The sequence below is a fragment of the Erinaceus europaeus genome, chromosome 2, assembly GCF_950295315.1.
Source record: "Erinaceus europaeus chromosome 2, mEriEur2.1, whole genome shotgun sequence".
Taxonomy (NCBI): domain Eukaryota; kingdom Metazoa; phylum Chordata; class Mammalia; order Eulipotyphla; family Erinaceidae; genus Erinaceus; species Erinaceus europaeus.
Window position 1 is genome coordinate 74,797,397 of NC_080163.1, and position 20,773 is coordinate 74,818,169.

Consider the following 20,773-nt stretch of genomic DNA (forward strand, 5'->3'; position numbering starts at 1 on the left):
AAAAATAGTTTCCTACTTATAAATTGCTATGTGGTATCCCGAATGGGTTCTTGGAAGAAAAAAGGATGAATGGGAAATCTGGTGAAATCTGAATAAAGTTTGGGATTTGGTCATTAGTGATATCCAATGTTAATGGTACTATGGTTACATAGTTTTGCTTTAATAAAAACTGAATCTAGGGGGTATGCATTCTGTACATTATTTCCAAATTTTTTAAAACAAAACTATTCTAAAGTAAATTTACTGTTGCTTTTTTTTTTTTTAATGCTTACTATGTTGTCGTTTCATTTTAGCCGCAGTGTTATTGTTGGTGCAGGTTACATTGCTGTGGAGATAGCTGGCATTTTTTCAGCCCTGGGTTCTAAAACATCGTTAATGATACGGCATGATAAGGTAAATTCTGTCCCTTTCCCTGCCCTTTTCTCCATGTTAATCCCCACAACACCTACAATAAGAATTATCTTAAGGGAGTCGGGTGGTAGTGTAGCAGTTTAAGCACAAGTGGTGCAAAGTGCAAGGACTGGCTTGAGGATCCCGGTTTAAGCACCTAGCTCCCCACCTGCAGGGGAGTCGCTTCACAGGCGGTGAAGCAGGTCTGCAGGTGTCTGTCTTTCTCTCCCCCTCTCTGTCTTTCCCTCCTCTCTCCATTTCTCTCTGTCCTATCCAACAATGATGACATCAATAATAACAACAAGAAAACTACAACAATAAAAAAAATTTAAAAAGAATTATCTTAAAAAATAAAAATAAAAAATAATAAAAAAAAAACAATTATCTTTTGGGGGTCAGGCGTTGGTGCACCTGGTTGAGCACACGTTACAATGTGCAAGGACCCGGATTCAAGCCCCTAGACCCCACCTGCAGGGGGAAAGCTTCCTGATTGGTGAAGCAGTGCTGCAGGTGTCTCTCTGTCTCTCTCCCTCTCTGTCTCCCCCTTCCTCTCAATTTATGGCTATCTCTAATAAATAAATAAAAATAGTAATAATAATGATAAAATAATTATCTTTTATGTTGTCATTAAATTATGGGATGCAAGGAGTGGGAGATAGCTCACCCAGGAAAGCCCAGATTAAACCATGTGCAAGAACCTTGGTTCCAGCCCCCAGCACCATACCTGAGTCTTTGAGGTCCCAGGTTCAATCACCAGCCCCACCATAAGCCAGAGCTGAGTAGTGCTCTGGATATATATATATGAAAGAAACTTCCAAATATGGGAAAAGTATATAAATACTATCAACTGTAAGCTCCATCGATCCCACTTAGGGCCCATGTCTATACATATTGAGAACAGGAGCCTGTGTGGTCCCTGCATCTCTATCAGTCTGAGCTCACATTCCATGGTCATAGCTAGGAACATTCTAGACTGCACTCATTTCAGGACCAGTCTTTCTTGAGTGACCAAGTATGTTGACCCAGCCTCCCTTCGGAGAGTGGGACAATTTCTACCATTGTTGTTCTGCATTGAAGGCAAGGTCCTGCAGAGGCCCACAAGAGGGTTTATGATGGTTTGATGGAGATGACTAGTGATGGTGGAGAGAGGGATCTGTTAGAGGTCTAGGCCCATCATATCTATGTGGGAATTCAAGGATTCCCTGACCGGGGCCCCAGATGATGGGGTAGCCTGGTTGTGACCAAAAGGACCATAATTAAAATGTGCTGGAACAGAGAGCAATTAAGAGAGGATAGGGAGATAGAGAAAGATAGACATCTGCAGACCTGTTTCACCACTTGTGAAGTGGATCCCGTGCCGGTGGGGAACAGAGGCTCAAACCTGGATCCTTGCACTTGGTAGTATGTGTGTTTAACTGGGTGTGCCACAACCTAGCCCCTAAAATTCTCATATTAACTTACAAGGGCAACCATTAGAATAGATCAACATTTTAGCTGACATTGTGCCTTTTTTTTTTTTTTCTTCTGCTGCAGGTTAGTGCTGGCATTATGAATCTACTACTCTTGGTGGCCATTTTTTCTTTTCTTTTCTTTTTCTTTTTTTTTTTAAAGAGATTTTATTTACTTATTCATGAGAAAGATAAGAGGAAAGAGAGAACCTGATAGCAGTCTGATACATATGTTGCCAGGGACTGAACTCAAGACCTCATGCTTGAGAGTCCAGCGCTTTATCCACTGTGCCACCTCCTGGACCATCCCTTTTTTCCATTTAATTGGACAGGACAGAGAGAAATTGAGAGAGGAGGGGGAGTTAGAGAGAAAGATAAACACCTGCAGGCTGGCTTCACCGCTTGTGAAGAGGCTGACATTGTTTATTCATGTAACTCCCAAATGCTTTTTAAAATTTTACAGATTTTACAGTGCTACTTTAATACCACCCATTAATTCTGTTCGGTGACACTTGTCCTATAGGTTAACTGCCTATCTTCGGTAGTTTCCTTGTTACCAGTTTTACCTGTTTTTAATTGGGTCTTTTGCTTGAAAGAGAGCTGATCACTCTTGTTGCTTTAAATGTTAAATATGTTGTATTAATTCTTGGATCTTCCCTATGTCTAAGACCATTGCTGATGGTATATTCCTTAAGTAGAATTAGGATAAAATTTCACTTCTAATAATATATGAAAAAGTGTGTGTTTTCCCTTTTCTTTCCTTTAATCTGCCTTTTCCTGGATATTCTCTTTCATCACTTCATTCGTTAAGTGCCATAGTTATTATCACTTCTTCTGTAATGGCAGAGTTTAGGATCTATATGCATGAAATGTAAAGTTCAGTTCTTGGCACTGAACATGCCTGAGCAATACTCTAATACTCTGAATCCCCCCCCCCCACCACACACACACACATACCTCTCTCGCTCTTATTCTGTCTTTTCCCCTAATAAGTAAATCATTTTGGAAATATTTTTGGGACTGGGAGATAGCTTATCCAGTAGAGTACACACATAATCATGTTCACGAACTCAGGTTCAAAGCCCCAGCTACCACAGGGGATCATTGTATAAAAGGGAACGGGCTGGTCCCCCCTCCCTCTTTTCCTATCTAAAAAATAATAAAAAGTGCACTGGAAGTTGTGGAATTATGAAGGCTTGAAGTCTCAATGAAAACCCTGGTAGCAATAAATAAATAAATGAATGTATGAATGAATGAATGAATAAGTAAATAAATAAATGTATTCATTACCTATGAAAGTTTCACATGAGAGAGTGAAAGAGAACACAGAGACAAGACAGAGCACCACTCTGGTACAGATGACATCAGAGATCATCCTGGGTGTTGCTATGCCCAGATTTCAGATCCCATTCCCACAGAGTGGAGGCCAGAATCACATGTAAAAGCAAAGAGCCTTTATTGAAGCAAGCTTACGCCTGGGCTACATGCACTTTCCAATAGTGGCATGTGAGCCCCAAAGAGAGGCAGGCAGATTATTATTATTTTTTTTTCCTCCTCCAGGGTTATTGCTGGGCTCGGTGCCTGCACCATGAATCCACCGCTCCTGGAGGCCATTTTTTTTCCCCCTTTTGTTGCCCTTGTTGTAGCTTCGTTGTGGTTATTATTATTGCCCTTGTTGACGCAATTCGTTGTTGGATAGGACAGAGAGAAATGGAGAGAGGAGGGGAAGAGAGAGAAGGGGAGAGAAAGATAGACACCTGCAGACCTGCTTCACCGCCTGTGAAGCGACTCCCCTGCAGGTGGGGAGCCGGGGGCTCACCGGGATCCTTACGCCGGTTCCTGCGCTTTGCGCCACATGCGCTTAACCCACTGCGCCACCGCCCAACCCCCGCAGATTATTTTTATGCACATCAGGAGGGGGGATTTTGGGGGGGGTTACCTAAAGTTCAGACTTGCTTGTCCAGGAGTTCTTTGACCACAGTCCTTGACTACAGTCCAGCAGTTTTGTCTGTTAAGCAAATTTTGGGTTTCGGGGTTGTCATGACCTTTATTTACAGAACTATTGCTGATAAGTAAAAACATTGAGACTGGTTTCTCAAGAGTAAGGTGCAGCTCTTAACTTGTTGGTTTATAGTATGGAGGAACTTCAAGGACAATGTGAAGTAACAGTGGCCCTCACACTGGGAACTTACGGTGTGCAAGTCCAGGGCTTTATCATTTGAGCTATCTCCTAGTGACAATAAATTTTAAATATGTTTTTTAATATGTATATGTGCCTATATGTGTGTGTACATATAAATGTGTGTGTGTGTGTGTATGACCACCCAAATTTTTCTTTTTTTAAAAAAAGTGATTTATTTTTTCCCCCTTTGTTGCCCTTGTTGTTTTATCATTGTTGTGGTTTATTATCATTGTTGTTATTGATTTCGTTGTTATTGGATAGAACAGAGAGAAATGGAGAGAGATGGGGGAAGACAGAGAGGGGGAGAGAAAGACACCAGCAGACCTGCTTCACCACCAGTGAAGCGACTCCCCTACAGGTGGGGAGCCTGGGGCTCAAAACGGGATCCTTGTGCTTCATGCCATGTGCGCTTAACTCGCTGCGCTACTGCCTGACCCCCTGACCACCCAATTTTTTCTATCTTAATTTGGTATTCTGAATTCAAGAAAAAAATAAGGTTGGTGAAATAGCTCACTTGCACGGCGGGCTGCTTTGCCATGTGTATAACCTAACTTTGAACCCAGCACCCATTGCACTGAAGGAAGCTTTGGTGCTGTGGTCTCTTTTATTTTCTCCACTACTCTGTCTCTATTTTTTTTAAAAAAGAGAAAGTGTCCTTGTAGATCTAAAGGGGAGGTTAATGAGCTTTGGTTTTGAGAGTAAAAAGAGGTTGTATCTCTTTAGTCTTTTGATACTATTGACATGAATTGACATGAAAGATGTGGTGAGACGAGAAAGAACCTAGTGCATAGTTTTGTGGCAAGAACAATCTGCAGACTGAAACCAATCTGTTTGAATCCTGGTTCTAGTACTTTGTAAAAATCACTCCCATTTGGGGGTAGGAGTAGGGGCAGGGGGCTTTCAGGTCCTCGTACGTGATGATGGAAAAGGATCTAAGTGTTTTGAAAACATATGTTATTGGTGAGATGAGAAGTGTGCCAACAGCTGTACTGTAAACCATTAACCTCACAGGTTTTTTTTTTTAATTTTATTTATTTATTCCCTTTTTGTTGCCCTTGTTGTTTTATTGTTGTAGTTATTATTATTGTTGTTGTCATCGTTGTTGGATAGGACAGAGAGAAACGGAGAGAGGAGGGGAAGACAGAGAGGGGGAGAGAAAGACAGACACCTGCAGACCTGCTTCACCGCCTGTGAAGCAACTCCCCTGCAGGTGGGGATCCGGGGTTCGAACCGGGATCCTTATGCCGGTCCTTGTGCTTTGCGCCACCTGCGCTTAACCCGCTGCGCTACAGCCCGACTCCCTAACCTCACAGTTTTAAGTATTTTATTTGTTGGGGGCCAGGCCATAGTGTTCATAGTATGGAAGTGCAAGGACCTGCACGAGGGTCCTGGTTCGAGCCCTCAGGTCCCCACCTGCAGGGAGGTCATTTCACAAGTGCTGAAACAGGTCTGCAGGTGTCTGTCTTTCTCTCCCCCTCTCTATCTTCCCCTCCTCTCTCCATTTCTCTCTTTCCTATCCAATGGAAAAAATGACCACCAGGGACAGAGGATTTGTAGTGCAGGCACTGAACCCCAACAGTAACACTGGAGGCAAAAATAAATAAATAAATAAATGTTCATGATCATGTTGTTGACTTTTCTTTTTAAAAAAACCTTACCTATTTATTTATTTATGAATGAGAAAGATAGGAGAGGGAGAAAGAACCAGACATCACTCTGGAACATTTGCTGCCGGGGATTGAACTCAAGACCTCATGCTTGAAAGTCCAGTGCTTTATCCACTGCGCCAATTCTCAACCACATTTTATTTAATTAATTTTTTATTATCTGTATTTATTTATTCGACAGAGACAATCAGAAATCAGTAGGGAAAGGAGTGATAGAGAGGGAGAGGCAGAGAGACACCTGCAACACTGCTTCACTGCATGAAAACCTTCCCCCTGCAGGTGGAACCTGGGTCTTGAACCCAAGTCCTTGTATATTGTAACATATGTGCTCAACCAGGTGCCCCGTTGTTGACTTTTCTGCCTAAAGATTTAGCCAAACAATCTTCCCATAAATCATTATCAGATAGAAAGCTGACCCTTTCAAAATTCGAAAAGGAAAAAGAATTTTGGTCCCTACACTTCTGGAATAAAGAAATGAGTTTTTTTTTTTTTTCTAGAAATGAGCTTTTGAGGAGAGTAATCATCCAAAGATAGTAGTGATCTGAAGTTTGCCTATTTATTTAAACTCCAATATAGATGAAGGAAATTTAAGGATTTGTTAAAACTCTGCTAACAGTATAACCATGGATGGAGAAAAAAAATGTAAGGGTGATGCTGAAACTTCCCTACCAAGTTTGCAGTATATCTTTACTCTTACAACACCCATTCCTGCTGATAATTTCTCAACATCTCTGTCTTTGTCTCTGTACAGGTACTTAGAAGTTTTGATTCACTGATCAGTTCAAACTGCACTGAAGAACTAGAGAATGCTGGCATAGAAGTCCTAAAGTTCTCCCAGGTATGAACAAGCCCTGGTTACAGCTCCTGGAGTCTGGTAAAGCTTTTTGCTTTTGACTTTATCACTCCCTTTTTTAAAATACAAAAGTCTGTTGTCTGCCCATCTGATTTTTTTTTTTTCTACATCCCTATCAATTCTTAAGGTGTGCCTCTCATATTAATTATTAATAAAGACAAGATATAGCAAATTAGAATTCTGGAGCTGGAGAGATAGCTTACTGGGTAGGGTGTGTCCCTTACCATGTACAGAGTCCAGACCTGAACCCTGGTGTCACAGGAGGCACTATGAAGCTAGAAGAAGCTCTAGCACTGTGGTGTCTCCGTGTTTATGTCTGAATAAACAACCCCACCAGAATGAGAGAGAGAGAGAGAGAGTGAGAATTCCAGTTGCTGAATTTAGTTTAATAAGAACTAAAACTTTTTCTGCTTGTGTGCCTTATTATACATACTTAAATTTTTCAGAAAATATTATGGAATTAATTTTTGTTTCTGCCACCAGAATTATCACTGGGGCTTGGTGTCTACACTTCTTCTTCTTCTAGCATTTGCCCTTCTTCCGTAGCCAGTCAACAGCGTCAGGTTGAGCCTGATGTCTGCTTGTTGCTGGCTTTGAAAGTGACTGGGATCCATGTGGATTCAGTCGGCTAGGAAGGATCGTCAGTTTCCCCAATAAATGGGTACTCACGGGATGCACCACGAGAAGGTCGATCCAATGCATCCCGGTGTCTATAATAAGAAACCACCATTCCCAATGGCCATTTTTTCAACCTTTCTATCTTATCTAATAGGACAGAGAGAAATTAAGAAGGAAGGGGAGAGATAGGGAGAGAGACAAGTAGACACCTGCAGATGTGCTTCACTGCTTATGAAGCTTCCCCTCTGCATGTGGGGAGCTGGGGTCGTTGTGCTTGGTAATGTGTGCATTTAACCAGGCACACCACTGCTTGGCCCCCAGAATTACTATTTTTTAAAAAATATTTATTTACTCCCTTTTGCTGCCCTTGTTATTTTTTATTGTTGTAGTTATTGATGTCATCGTTGTTGGATAGGACAGAGAGAAATGGAGAGAGGAGGGGAAGACAGAGAGGGGGAGAGAAAGACTGACACCTGCAGACCTGCTTCACTGCCTGTGAAGCGACTCCCCTGCAGATGGGGAGCCGGGGACTTGAACCGGGATCCTTAAGCCGGTCCTTGTGCTTTATGCCACGTGCGCTTAACCCACTGCACTACCACCTGACTCCGCAAAGTACTTCTTAAGGAATTATTTATAAATTACAGAATTTCCCTAAACAATTTGCTTTGTAAAAATGACCTTTCCTACTAGGGCAAGATAGAAACAGGCTGGGGGTATGGATCAACCTATCAACGCCCATATCCAGAAAAGAAACAATTATAGAAGCAAGAACTCCTACCTTCTGTGCCCCCCAAAAGAATTTTGGCCCATACTCCCAGAGAGGGAGAAATGTTAGGAGAATCTGATGACTAGAGGGCTCTGAACTTCAATTCCATCATGACACTGAGAGAGAAGAGGGAAAAAAAGCAAAGATATTTGGAAGCAGTAATAGGCTTAACTGAGACTGAAAATGGAAGAGAAGGCAGGACCACAGAAAAAAATGGAAAAAATACATAGAAATAGTAGCCAACTCCTATCTGTGACCTTAGGAGAATAACTGCAGTTTCCAGTGGAGGGAAAGGAGACACAGAACTCTGGTAGGGGAAACTGTGTGTGGATTTGTACCCCTGTTATTTTGTAAATCACTAATAAAAAGTAAGAAAGATTTTTCTCCCCATAGCTTTGACCTTTCAGCAAATGTGAAGGTGCTGGTGAGTAGGGTCAATATCAGGTTCACCTTAGACCTTCACTGCCCTTTCAGCCAGATTCTTATTCTCTCCTTTATTCTATAGAATGTATTGGGTGGGGTTCAAGCCCCTGGTCCCTACCTGCAGGGGGAAAGCTTCATGAGTGGTAAAGTGGGGCTGCAGGTGTCTCTCTCCCTGCCTCTCTCTCCCTCCCCTCTCAATTTCTCTGTTTCTATCTAGTAAACACATATAGATAAGAAAAAATGTATAGGGGGCTAGGTGGTGGCGCACCTGGTTGAGCACAGCACATGTTACAATGCCTAAGGACCCAGGTTTAAGCCCCTAATCTCTACCTGCAGGGGGAAGCTTCGCAAGTGCTGAAACAGGGCTGCTGGTGTCTCTCTGTCTCTCTCCCTCTCTATCTCACCCCTTCCTCTTAATTTCTGGCTGTTTCTGTCCAATAAATGAATAAGAATATAATAATAAAAATTTAAAAAAAGGGAAAGTAAAAAATCTTTAAAAAATAAAGAAAAAAGTGATATAAAAAAACAACAACTTTTGCTTCAGGGCTTAGTAGTAGCACACATGGTAGAATTTACATGTTGTCAAGTTGACTTCATGCACCTAGACCCCACCTTCTGGGGATTGGAGATTTATGAATTGGAGCAGTGCTGCAGATGTCTCTTTCTCTCTTGCCCTCTGCTATTTCTGTCTCTATCATTAGGGAACTAAAAAGGAAGAAGAAGAAGAAGAAGAAAAAAAGACCAAATAACAGTGATAAGTAAATAAATTTTTTTTCTTTTGTTTTCACATGTATGGAGCTTTGCGTTTGACTCCTGACACCAAAATAATAAGTTAATCTAATTTAATACTTTGCTTTTAAGCAGAACCATTACATTAGTGACATAAGCTGACATTTCTGGCCATAGGCTGAATAATTTAAAGCAATCTGGGAAACAGGCTTGAGTTAAAGTAGTTAATAGTGCCAATGTTTTTTGGCAACAGTGAGTGTGTCTGTGCAAGATTCATGTTTTTTTTTTTAAATTATTATTTATTTATAAAAAGGAAACACTGACAAAACCATAGGATAAGAGGAATACAACTCCACACAATTCCCACCCAGACAATAACTAGGATCCACCTGCATATCAGATCTCAGGCCCAGGGGAAAAAAAAAAACTAGTATAGCCACAGGCCCTTTGTAATATAACTAAAATATGCCTACTAGCTGTCTACAGAATGGAGACCCCCCCAACTCTTCATCTGCACTACTGCAGCCTTTAGGTTCATGATTAGTCAACAACTTGTTTGGCTTTTTATGTTACCTCTCTTTTCAGCCACCAGGTTCCAGATGCTAGCATGTTTGGTTTTTTAATGTTAATAATTCTAGGTTCAGGGACCAGGCAGTGGTGCACTTAGTTAAGTGCACATAGCACCATGTGCAAGGAAGGATTCACAAGGTTTAAGCAAGGTTCAAACCCTTATTCCTCACAAGGTCTGCAGGTGTCTGTCTCTCTCTTGTTCTCTATCTCCCCTCCCCTCTCAATTTCTGTCCTGTCAAATAAAAATAGAAAGGGAAAAAAATACAAGGCAAAAATGGCCACCAGGAGCAGTGGATTTGTAGTGTCAGCACCGAGCCCCAGTGATAACCCTGGTTAGAAAAAAAATTCTAGTTTCTTCTTTGCTTTGTTTTCTCCTCCTATGTGCTCTAAGTAACACTCTATTTGCTTATATAGGTCAAGGAAGTTAAAAAGACATCTTCTGGCTTGGAACTCTGCATGGTTACTTCTGCTCCTGGTAGGAAGCCCACTGTGAATACTATTCCAGATGTTGACTGCTTACTCTGGGCCATTGGACGGGACCCAAATTCCAGGAACCTGAATTTAGAGAAATTGGTAAGTTGGCTTTATCTCCTCAAGACTTTTTTTTTTAAAGATTTGTTCATTTATTAACATGAGAAATAGGGGAGAGAGAGCACCAGATCACCACTCTGTCATATGTAATTTTGCGGGTCATGCCTAGGACATCATGCAGAAGAATCTGTTGATCTGCCCACTGCACTACTGTTGGTATGCTTCTCAAACCCCTTCTGTTCCATTGGTTTAATCCCCCCTGCTTAACACTGTATTCTATTTACATAACCACTGTTAACTAAGCACTACCCTCCTGCAGGGCATTGGTTTAATCCCCTCTGGTTCATGATGTCTTTTTGCTCCGCCCCCTCTCCTTGTCACACCCTGATTTTCACCAATCTCTTTTCGCTCCACCCTCTGTACGTCATAACCTGTTTCCACCCTACTTGGCGAGTATATATATAATGACAGGATTGTGATTATATATAGTTTAGATAGCTTAGATTGCGCTGTGTTCCAGATGAATAAAGAGATACTGCGTACAGCTCAGCCATGAATCTCTGGTCGTCTGTCTCCCGCCTGCGAAGCTAGCCTGGCACACTACTTCTTACAAATTTACTTTTTTTACTTTTTTATACTTTCCTCTTTAAAGCCCTATAATTATGGGCAGGGATAGATAGCATAATGGCTATGCAATGAGACTCTCGTGCCTGAGGCTCCACAGTCCCAGGTTCAATTCCCTGTGCTACCATCAACCAGAGTTGAGCAGTGCTCTGTTAAAGAAAAAAAAAAGAAAGAAAAAAAAGCCCTATAATTATTCCTTTTGTCTGCAGTGCTAATCCTGTTTGCTGGTTCTGTATCTCCTGAATGGCTGTGATACTCAGGGATAGAGATGCAAAGTTGATCTACCACCAGTGTGACAATTCTGTTTTTTGTTTTTGTTTTTATTTTTTTTTGCCTCCAGGGTTATTGCTGGGGCTCAGTGCCTGCACCATGAATCCACTGCTCCTGGAGGCCATTTTTTCCCTTTTGTTGCCCTTGTTATTGTAGCTATTATTGTTATTGTTGATGTCGTTCGTTGTTGGATAGGACAGAGAGAAATGGAGAGAGGAGGGGGAAGATAGAGAGGGGGAGAGAAAGACAGATACTTGCAGACCTGCTTCACCACCTGTGAAGCGTCAGGTAGGGAGCAGGGGGCTTGAACCGGTATCCTTATGCTGGTCCTTGAGCTTTGCGCCATGCGCGCTTAACCCACTGAGCTACCGCCCCACTCCCAATTGTGGGGTTTTTTTTTTTTTTTTTGAAGTGTAGTAGCTTGGGGCATGGGTCCCAGAGTTTGCCTTTAATTCTGTTAGTTACAGTTGCATTACCTAAGCAAGCAGCTTAACTATGTTTACATTTTAATTACTTCATAGAAACATGGGAATAAAAATAGCACTTACCTTATTACTCTTCTAGAGAACAGTAAATAACAAAATGTATGCAAAGTAGCTTAGATGCTGGCTTATAGTATGAATTCAGTAAATGCTAACCAGCTTTATTTGATAATGTAATGATATGATTTTTCTGATACACTCTGCTACTCTACTACTACTACTACTAGACTTTTAAATATCTGATGGAGCCCTTTGCATAGTATATCACATTATAATTTATGTTAAATATTAATATCTTTTAATGTGCCTTCCTTTAAAATTTTTTTACCAGAGCACTGCTCACCTCTGGGTTATGGTTGTGCCATGGGGTGGGGGTGATGGGGGTTGGTGGGAGAGGGTTTGAACCTGGGACTTAAAAGCCTCAGGCAAGAGAGTCTCTTGGCATAACTATTATACTATCTATTCCCACACCCTCGGCTTTTAAAAAAATTATTCAGTAAGACTTAGAAAAGTGGTTGTTGTGGTCTGGTGCGGTGCCCCAACACGATCGCCAGGGATCCTGACAGGGTCATCTCCTCTGGACCTGCATTCAGACTTCAAGGAAGCTGGGCAGGAGGACGAGAATGGGTCGACGCATTCTCCCCCCATTATTGCTACAAATAATTATACTGTCACAATTGATTAATAGTGCTTTGGCAGTGCCTGGTGGGAATGGAGAGTCAGAAGCACCCCCTCTCCTTTACACAGGGGCATATTTGAAAGTTACATTATGAAAGTGGGGAAGGTGGGTCAGCATAGATGGACAAAAGAAGTCATGTTATTACCTGCCCCTCAAAGAAAGAATGCAGAGATTGAGGCCTCCCAGGTACAAGTTGACGTATTGAAACAAAGAAAGATTAATAGTTAAACTGTACCAGACCTAGATGAGCAGTGGTCCACGACTAGGCAAAGATCTGTATGCCCCCCATAGAAGATTAATGATAGAAATAGCCCTCCGCAAAAGTCAAAAACAATTCTGGGTATGACCTCCCCTGAGAACAGGGCGATACAAAGTATTGTACCATTCTTTACAGTTATAGGGGAGTAACATGTAGCCTGCCAAAACCACAAGACTATGATGCTTATTGCTACTTCCTTATGAGCTAGTTGTTTAGGCAACCTGAATGTAACCTGAAAAAAGTATAAAAGCTAATGCAGTTTCACTATTAAAGAGTCCAGATTCACCCTCCAATAGAGTGTGGTGTCTATCTGTTCTCCCTTGCGCCGACTCCTGACCCACCGGGGAGGTTGCCTTCAAGACCCCTGACTCTCCTGCTGCTCATCCGCTGTGGTGGTCCGCGACAGTCTGGGAGGTGGCACAGTGATAATGCTTTGGATTCTCAAGCATGAGGTCCTGAGTTCGATCCCCGGCAGCATGTGCCAGAGTGATGTCTGGTTCTTTCCCTCTCTTCCTATTTTCTCATTAATAAATAAATAAAATATTAAAAAAAAAAAAAAGGAAAAGGGAGTCGGGCAGTAGCGCAGAGGGTTAAGCACACATGGCGTGAAGGGCAAGGACCGGCATAAGGATCCCGGTTCCAGTCCTCGGCTCTCCAGCTGCAGGGGAGTCGCTTCACAGGTGGTGAAGCAGGTCTGCAGGTGTCTATCTTTCTCTCCCCCCTCTGTCTTCCCCTCCTCTCTCCATTTCTCTCTGTCCTATCCAACAATGATGACATCAACAATAACTACAACAATAAAACAAACAAGGGCAACAAAAGTGAATAAATAAATATTTGAAAAAAAAAGGAAAAGAAGAGTGGTTGTTAATTTTCATATTTAGAAAATTAGCCAGCTGTCTTTTCTTTCTTTTGTTCTTTTCTGCTCTGCGCTGCGCTGACTTTTTCAGATAGAGCAAGAAAAAGCCAGAGATGAAGAAACTACAACAAATCTTTCATCTATGCTGTGTGGACTGGGCCCAAACCTGGGTCATTCTCATGACAAATCAGTGCATTATCTGAGCAAGCTATTTGCTGGCTCTTTTCTCTCTTCCAGGAGCTCTTTTGCCTCAGACCCACTGGTGAGTGCAGTTGATAGAGCACTAACCTTGTAAGCATGAGGTCTGGAGTTTGGTCCCCAGCATCAAATGCACCACAGTTGTGCTATGGTTTTTTTCTCTCATGTTAATCTCTTCTCTCTCTCTCCCCTCTCTTTATTATTTTGAAGGAGAGAGAGAGAGATTCTGACATTATACAGAAATAGGTGCTAAGAGCTTTATCTTTCAACTATACTTGCTGAATTTTTCTTTTTTCAAGAGTTGATTTATTAATGAGAAAGATAGGAGGAAAGAAAAAATCAGACATCACTTTGGTACATGTGCTGCCAGAGATTGAATTTAAGACCTCATGCTTGAGAGTCCAGTGCTTTAACCACTTTGCCATCTCCCGGACCACCTTGCTGAATATTTTTCAGTTGAGGCAAAAGTTTTCAATGTTCACTTAATGTTCAAATAAGTCTAATGCAAAGTAAACGATTACTGTGTGACTATCTTTTTCTTTTTCTTTTCTTCCTGTGTGACAATCTTGTCAGCATAGTTCTGACCTAATTTAGTTTTTGGTTGTTTTAAATTTTAAACAGAGGTCTGCTCAACTCTGGTTTATAGTCCGGTGCCAGCGATTGAATCTGGAACCTTGGAGCCTTAGGCCTGAAAATCTTTTCCCATTATCCTGTATGCCCTAATTTTGACAACTCTTGGGATAAGCATGAGGAAATTAGAAGCACAGAGATAATAATGATAATAACTCACCAGGTGATAAATTCCAGGGGTAGGGAGGATGTCTTTATTTCTTAATGTTGTATTTGCTGTGTCTAGACTGTTATGGTTATCCAAGATCTCACAACTATTCAGTTGTCAGAAAAAATCATGACAATCTTTTTGTTTTGATAGCCCATAGTTATTGGTAGTGATAGGATATGAGCCCAGGTCTGTTTAATTCTTAACTACCATTCTATCTACTTAGTATTTCTGTCTGTCTACTTCTCAATTGGAAGAATATGTACTTGGGATCTGAAAAACCACAAAATAAACATATTTTCTTTTTTTCTCATTTTTTTATTTGCACTTAGTAGTGGGCTACAAGATTGTAAGATGACAGGGTATAGTTCCACACCACACCCACCACCAAAGTTCTTTTCGCCCACTTTCTCCCCTCCCAAAGATAACCACCATAGTTCTCACAAAGTCTTAGAAATGGTTTGTTTGCTTGTGTTTTTTTTTCTCCTCCTCCTTTTTTGTATGTTAATGTCTATCAGATCTCTAGATTCCACATATGAGCTGTCTTAAATCTATTTCTATAATCATAATCACCTCCAGTTCCATCTATTTTGTCTCAAAGGACACAATATCATCTTTTTTGACTGCAGAGTAGCATTCCATGGAATATATATCTCATAAATTCTCTAGCCAGTCATCTGTGCATAGACATTTAGGTATATTCTACTCTTTGGCTATTGTGAATAATGCAGCTTTGAACACAGAGGTGCATATATCCCTTTGAATTATGTGTTCTCCACCATCTTCTTTCAATGTCTCTCTGTCCTAGCTAGTAAAAAATAGAAAGAATAAGAAAAAGGGAAAAAGTGGCTGCTGGCATTGGTGGATTCATAGTGTTGGCACTGAGCCCCAGCAATAACCCTGGTGGCAATAAAAAAAAAAAAAAAATATATATATATATTAAAAGAAAAACTGTTTAGTTCTTTTTTTTTTTTTTCCTCTAGTAGAGCACTGTTCAGCTCTGGTTTATGGTGCTTGGGGAATTGAACCTGAGACCTCAAAGACTCAGGCATGAGTCTGTTTGCATAACCATTATGCTATCTCCCCTGCCCTGTTTAGTTCTTGGCCCACTTTTTCATTGGGTTATTTTTATTCTTCTGTAGAGGGTATGCCAGTTCTTTATAGATGTTTGATGTTAGTCACAAATATCTTCTCTCATTAACTGGGCTGCCTAGTTATCCTTGGATAGTTTGCTTTTGATGTGTAGAAATTTTTTAGTTTCATGTAGTTCCATTTTGTTTACTCTTATTTTCATTTTTCATGTCCATGGGATTGAGTCTCCAGATACGTCTTTGATATAAATATCTTGCAAATTTCCACTGACATTTTCTTCTATATATTTTAGTTTTCTGCTGTAATATCTAGGTCTTTGTTCTATTTTGATTTGACCTTGGTATATGGTATTAGGTGGTCGTCTAGTTTCACTTTTCTACATGTGGCTGACTGTCCAGTTTTTTAAGCACCACTTGTTTTTTCTTGCCATTGTTATTTGTTTGTTTTATTGAGGGGGTTAATGCTTTACAGTGAATTCATTACATATGCATATAATTTCATTATATGCCAGCCTCCCCAAGTTTTCTCCCTCTTCTCCCTCCCCTCCCCCTGTCCCCATGTCCTTTGCTTTGCTGAAGTACTCAAGCACCATTTGTTGAAGAGATCTTTACCCCATTGAGTGATTTTGACCCATTTGTCATATACTAGGTGGTTGTTTATGTGTGTGCTATAATACATTTCCAGTCTACATGGGAGAAATTTCACCCCAGAGGAAGCAGTACTACAATTGTCTCTCTCTTTCTCTCTAGCTCTCCTGTTTCTTTCTCTTTCACACTCTACCTCTTTCTTCTTTTTTTAATCTTAATTGGGTAGAGACCACCAGAAATTGAGGGGGAAGGGAGAGAGACAGAGAGACACCTACCTGCAGCAGTGCTTCACCACTCTCAAAGCTTTCCCCCTGAAGGTAGGGACTGGGGGCTCAAACCTTGGTCCTTGCATTCAACATGTGCACTCAGCAGGTGCGCCACCACCTGGTCCGAACTCTACATCTTTCTGTCTCTCATCCTCTATTTAAAAAAAAAAAAAAAAAAGAGGAGGAGGAGGAGAGAAGGTCTCTGGGGATGATGAAGTTGTGGAGGCACTGAGCCCCAGGGGATAACCTTGATGGGGTGGGGTGGGGGAATCAAAACCTTTTGAAAGTGGGTATAAGATTTACTTTTTAAGTAAAGCAAAACTTGAAACATGCCAATTTGCTTAAATGTTTTACATCCTGTGATTGAATCTTGAAGGTTTCATGGTGATTCAGGTTGAAGACTTATCTGAAATGAGGTAGATCCAGAGATCTGATACTCCATTTTGTGTAGGTAGGCTAAATATTTACATGGTGTCCCTTCACAATTTCAGGGAATTCAAACTGATGACAAAGGCCATATTATAGTAGATGAATTCCAGAATACGAGTGTAAATGGCATCTATGCAGTTGGGGATGTGTGTGGGAAAGCTCTTCTCACTCCAGGTAATGTTTCTCCCTTTCTTGGGTAAGGAAGGCCCTTTGGGTTACACATATTTATATGGAACAATTGTAGTTAGTTCTTCACAGTCAAATGAGTTTAAATCAAAAGAGAATGAATATTGTAATTAAAATGGAAAGAATACTGAAATAGATATTGGTTGAAGACTTATTTTATGAATAACGGTATTTTTCCTTATAAGACTTAAAAATGCTTATTGAAGGGGAGTCAGGCGGTAGCGCAGCGGGTTAAGTGCACATGGCACAAAGCACAAAGACCAGCGTAAGGATCCCAGTTCGAGCCTCCGGCTCCCCACCTGCAGGGGACTATGCAGATGGGGAACAGGGTTTTGAACCTTGGTTCTTGCTCACTAGAATACCTACATTCAGGGGGCCAGGCAGTAGCCCAGTGGGCTAAGTGCACAGGGCACAAGTACAAGGAACGATGCACGGATCCTGGTTCAGGCCCCGACTCCCCACCTGCAGCGGGCAGGGGGTGGGGGATCACTTCACAAGCGGTGAAGCTGCTGCTGTTGTCTATATTTTGTCTCTCCCTCTCTGTCTTCTCTTCCTCTCTGGATTTCTCTCAGCCCTATCCAATAACAACAAAATGGAGAAAAAAAAAAAAAGGCCACCAGGAGCAGCGGATTTGTTGTTGCCTGGAGGCAGGGAAAGAAAAAAGAATGTCTACACTTTACCAGGTGTGCCACCACCTTGCAGTCACTTAGGAAAAAAAATTTTTTTTTTTTTGCTTCCAGGGTTATCGCTGGGGCTCAGCGCCTACACTACGAATCCATTGCTCCTGGTGGCCATCTTTTCTGTTTTACTGGACAAGACAGAAAATGAGATATGAGGGGAATGGGAATAGGGCGGTAGCGCAGCAGGTTAAGCGCATGTGGTGCAAAGCGCAAGGACTGGAGTAAAGATCCGGGTTCTAGCCCCCGGCTCCCCACCTGCAGGGAGAGGAAGATAGAGAAAGCGTGAGAAATACACCTGCAGACCTACTTCACCGCTTGTGAAGCGACCCCCTTGCAGGTGGGGAGCCGGTGACTCAAACCCGGATCCTCGTGCGGGTCTTTGGGCTTCGTACACTTCCTACACTTAACCCAATGTGCCACCACCCGACCCCCTGGAAATTTTTATTAAAGTGAAAAAAATAATTTGTTGTTGTTAATATCACTGAGATTTCACTACTTCAGGTTAACTTTTTTCAGATAGAATAGGAAAGACATTATTATTATTATTATTATTATTATTATTATGCCTCCAGGGTTATTGCTGGGGCTTGGTGCCTGCACTACAAATCCACTTCTCCTGGTGGCCATTTTTACAATTTTGTTGCCCTTGTTGTTACCCTTGTTGTTGTTGTTATTATTACTGTTGTCATTGTTGTCGCCGTTGCTAGATAGTACAGAGAGAAATCTAGAGAGGAGGGGAAGACAGAGGTGGGGAGAGAAAGACAGACACCTGCAGACCTGCTTCACCGCCTGTGAAGCGACTCCCCTGCAGGTGGGGAGCCGGGGGCTCGAACCAGGATCCTTACGCCGGTCCTTGTGCTTTGTGCCATTGCGCTTAACCCACTGCCCTACTGCCGGACCCCCAAAGGAAAGACATTATGGCATGGAAGCTTCCTCTAATGTAATGAGGGCTAGGTTTAAACTTGGGTTACATGCATGGCAAAACAGTCTTGCTATCCAGGATTAGCTATCTACTGCTTCCTTATGTTGAACTGAATATTATAATGAGCACTGGCATGAATTTTTGATAGAAGAAATATGTTTAGCCAGATAGAAAAAGTGATTAGTAAAACCATTCTGCTATGTTAAGATGAACAGTAAGCTAACTACTGATTTTGAAATATCTTGCAGTTGCAATAGCTGCAGGTCGAAAACTTGCCCACAGACTTTTTGAATGCAGAAAGAATTCTAAACTGGACTATGAAAACATCCCCACAGTTGTGTTCAGCCATCCGCCTATAGGGACAGTGGGACTCACAGAAGGTAAGTTTTTGAAGATGAAGGTTATTTATGACTTCCTTCTCTCTCCTGAAACTTGAAATTAGGTGTTTGTCACCCCCATGCCCAAGTTAAACTCCTTTTTGTTTGTCTCCTTGTCACAGTTTCAGTTTCATCATCTACTACACATACTTTGAAAATATAGGGAGCCCGGTGGCGGTGGCACAGCGGGTTAAGTGGACTGGCATAAGGATCCGGGTTCAAGCCTCTGGCTACCCACCTGCAGGGGGGTCGCTTCACAGGCAGTGAAGCAGATCTGCTGGTGTCTATCTTTCTCTTCCCTTTCTGTCTTCCCATCCTCTCTCTTCCTATCCAACAATAATGACAGCAATAACAACAATAATAACAACAATAATAAACAACAAGGGCAACAAAAGGGAATAATAATCTCCAGGAGCAGTGGATTTGTAGTGCAGGCACTGAGCCCTAGCAGTAACCCTGTAGGTTACATACATATATTTCAAATAAAAATCTGGGTGGGAGTAGATAGCATAGTGGTTATGCAAAGAGGCTCTCATGCCTGAGGCTCTGAAGTCCCAGGTTCAATCACCTGCACCACCATGAGCTAGAGCTGAACAGTGCTTTGGTAAAAAAAAAAAAAAAATTAAGTACAGGTGGAGGTAGATAGCATAATGGTTATGCAAAGAGACTTTCATGCCTGAGGCTCCACAGTCCCAAATTTAATCTCCCACACCACCATAAGCCAGAGCTAAACATGCTCTGGTAATAATAAAATAAAAAGGGTGTCAGGCGGTAGCGCATCTGGTTAAGCGCACGTGGCGCAAAGCGCAAGGTCTGGCGTAAGGATCCAGGTTTGAGCCCCCGGCTCCCCACCTGCAGGGGAGTTGCTTTACAGGAGGTGAAGCAGGTCTCCAGGTGTCTCTTTCTGTCCCCCTCTCTGTCTTCCCCTCTTCTCTCCATTTCTGTCTGTCCTATCTAACAATGATGACAATTACAACAGCAATGAAACAAGGGCAACAACAACAAAACAAAAAAAAAAGGGGGGAGGGGAATAAATAATAAAAAAAATTAAAAATAAGTAAATAAAATAAAAAACTTTAAATACATCTGTGATCTCCAGTATCTGAGGCATTAAAATCTGTTGCATCAACTGCTGTGCTATCTCCTTAGCCCCAGTGAGAATTTTTTTTAAAAAGATTTTTTATTAATGAGAGACAGAACCAGAGCCTCACTCTAACACAGACAGTGCTGGGTGTCAAGCAGAGGATCTCATGCTTGTCTCCAGTTTTTTACCTAGTGAGAAACTGGAGCTCAAGTGAGGTTTTTTTTTTTTGTTTGTTTTTTATGGTGGTGTCGGGGATTGAACCTGGGACTTTGGAGCATCAGGCATGAGAGTATCTTTGCATGATTATTATGCTATCTACCCCTGCCTGTTTTTTTTCTTCCCTTCAGGGTTATCTCTGGGGCTCAATGACAGCACTATGAATTCACTGCTTCTGGCTGCCATTCCCTCCCCCCCCTTTCTTTTTTATTTTATTGAATAAGACAGAGAGAAACTGAGCAAAGAGGGAGAGATAGGGAGAGAGAGAAAGACATCTGGAGAACTGCTTCACTACTTGTGAAGCTTCCCCCCTGCAGGTGGAGACCAAAGGGCTTGAGCCTGGATCCTTGCATGGATCCTTGCTCTTAGTACTATGTGTGCTTAGCCTGGTGAACCACTGCCCGGCCCCAAATGAGAAGTTTTTAATTGATACAGTATTATGTAGACTTCAGACCTTATTCAGCTTTTGCTAATGATTTCAGTATCATTTAGCATCTTTTCCCAGTACAATATAATGCACAGCATTTAGGTTTTTTTTTTTTTTTCCTTTTTTTTTTTTATTGGGGAATTAATGTTTTACATTCAACAGTAAGTATAATGGTTTGTACATG

At 41.6% G+C, this 20,773-nt stretch overlaps 1 protein-coding gene across 1 annotated transcript in view; it reads left to right on the forward strand.

The window, feature by feature from the left end:
- GSR (glutathione-disulfide reductase) overlaps nucleotides 1-20,773 on the forward strand; it is a 64,210-nt gene that overhangs the window by 31,527 nt on the left and 11,910 nt on the right. Inside the window, exons 7-11 of the mRNA XM_060183059.1 lie at nucleotides 294-393; nucleotides 6,439-6,525; nucleotides 10,061-10,219; nucleotides 16,760-16,871; nucleotides 18,734-18,865. Coding sequence (XP_060039042.1) covers nucleotides 294-393; nucleotides 6,439-6,525; nucleotides 10,061-10,219; nucleotides 16,760-16,871; nucleotides 18,734-18,865 — 590 coding nt within the window. The remainder of the gene's footprint in view (nucleotides 1-293; nucleotides 394-6,438; nucleotides 6,526-10,060; nucleotides 10,220-16,759; nucleotides 16,872-18,733; nucleotides 18,866-20,773) is intronic.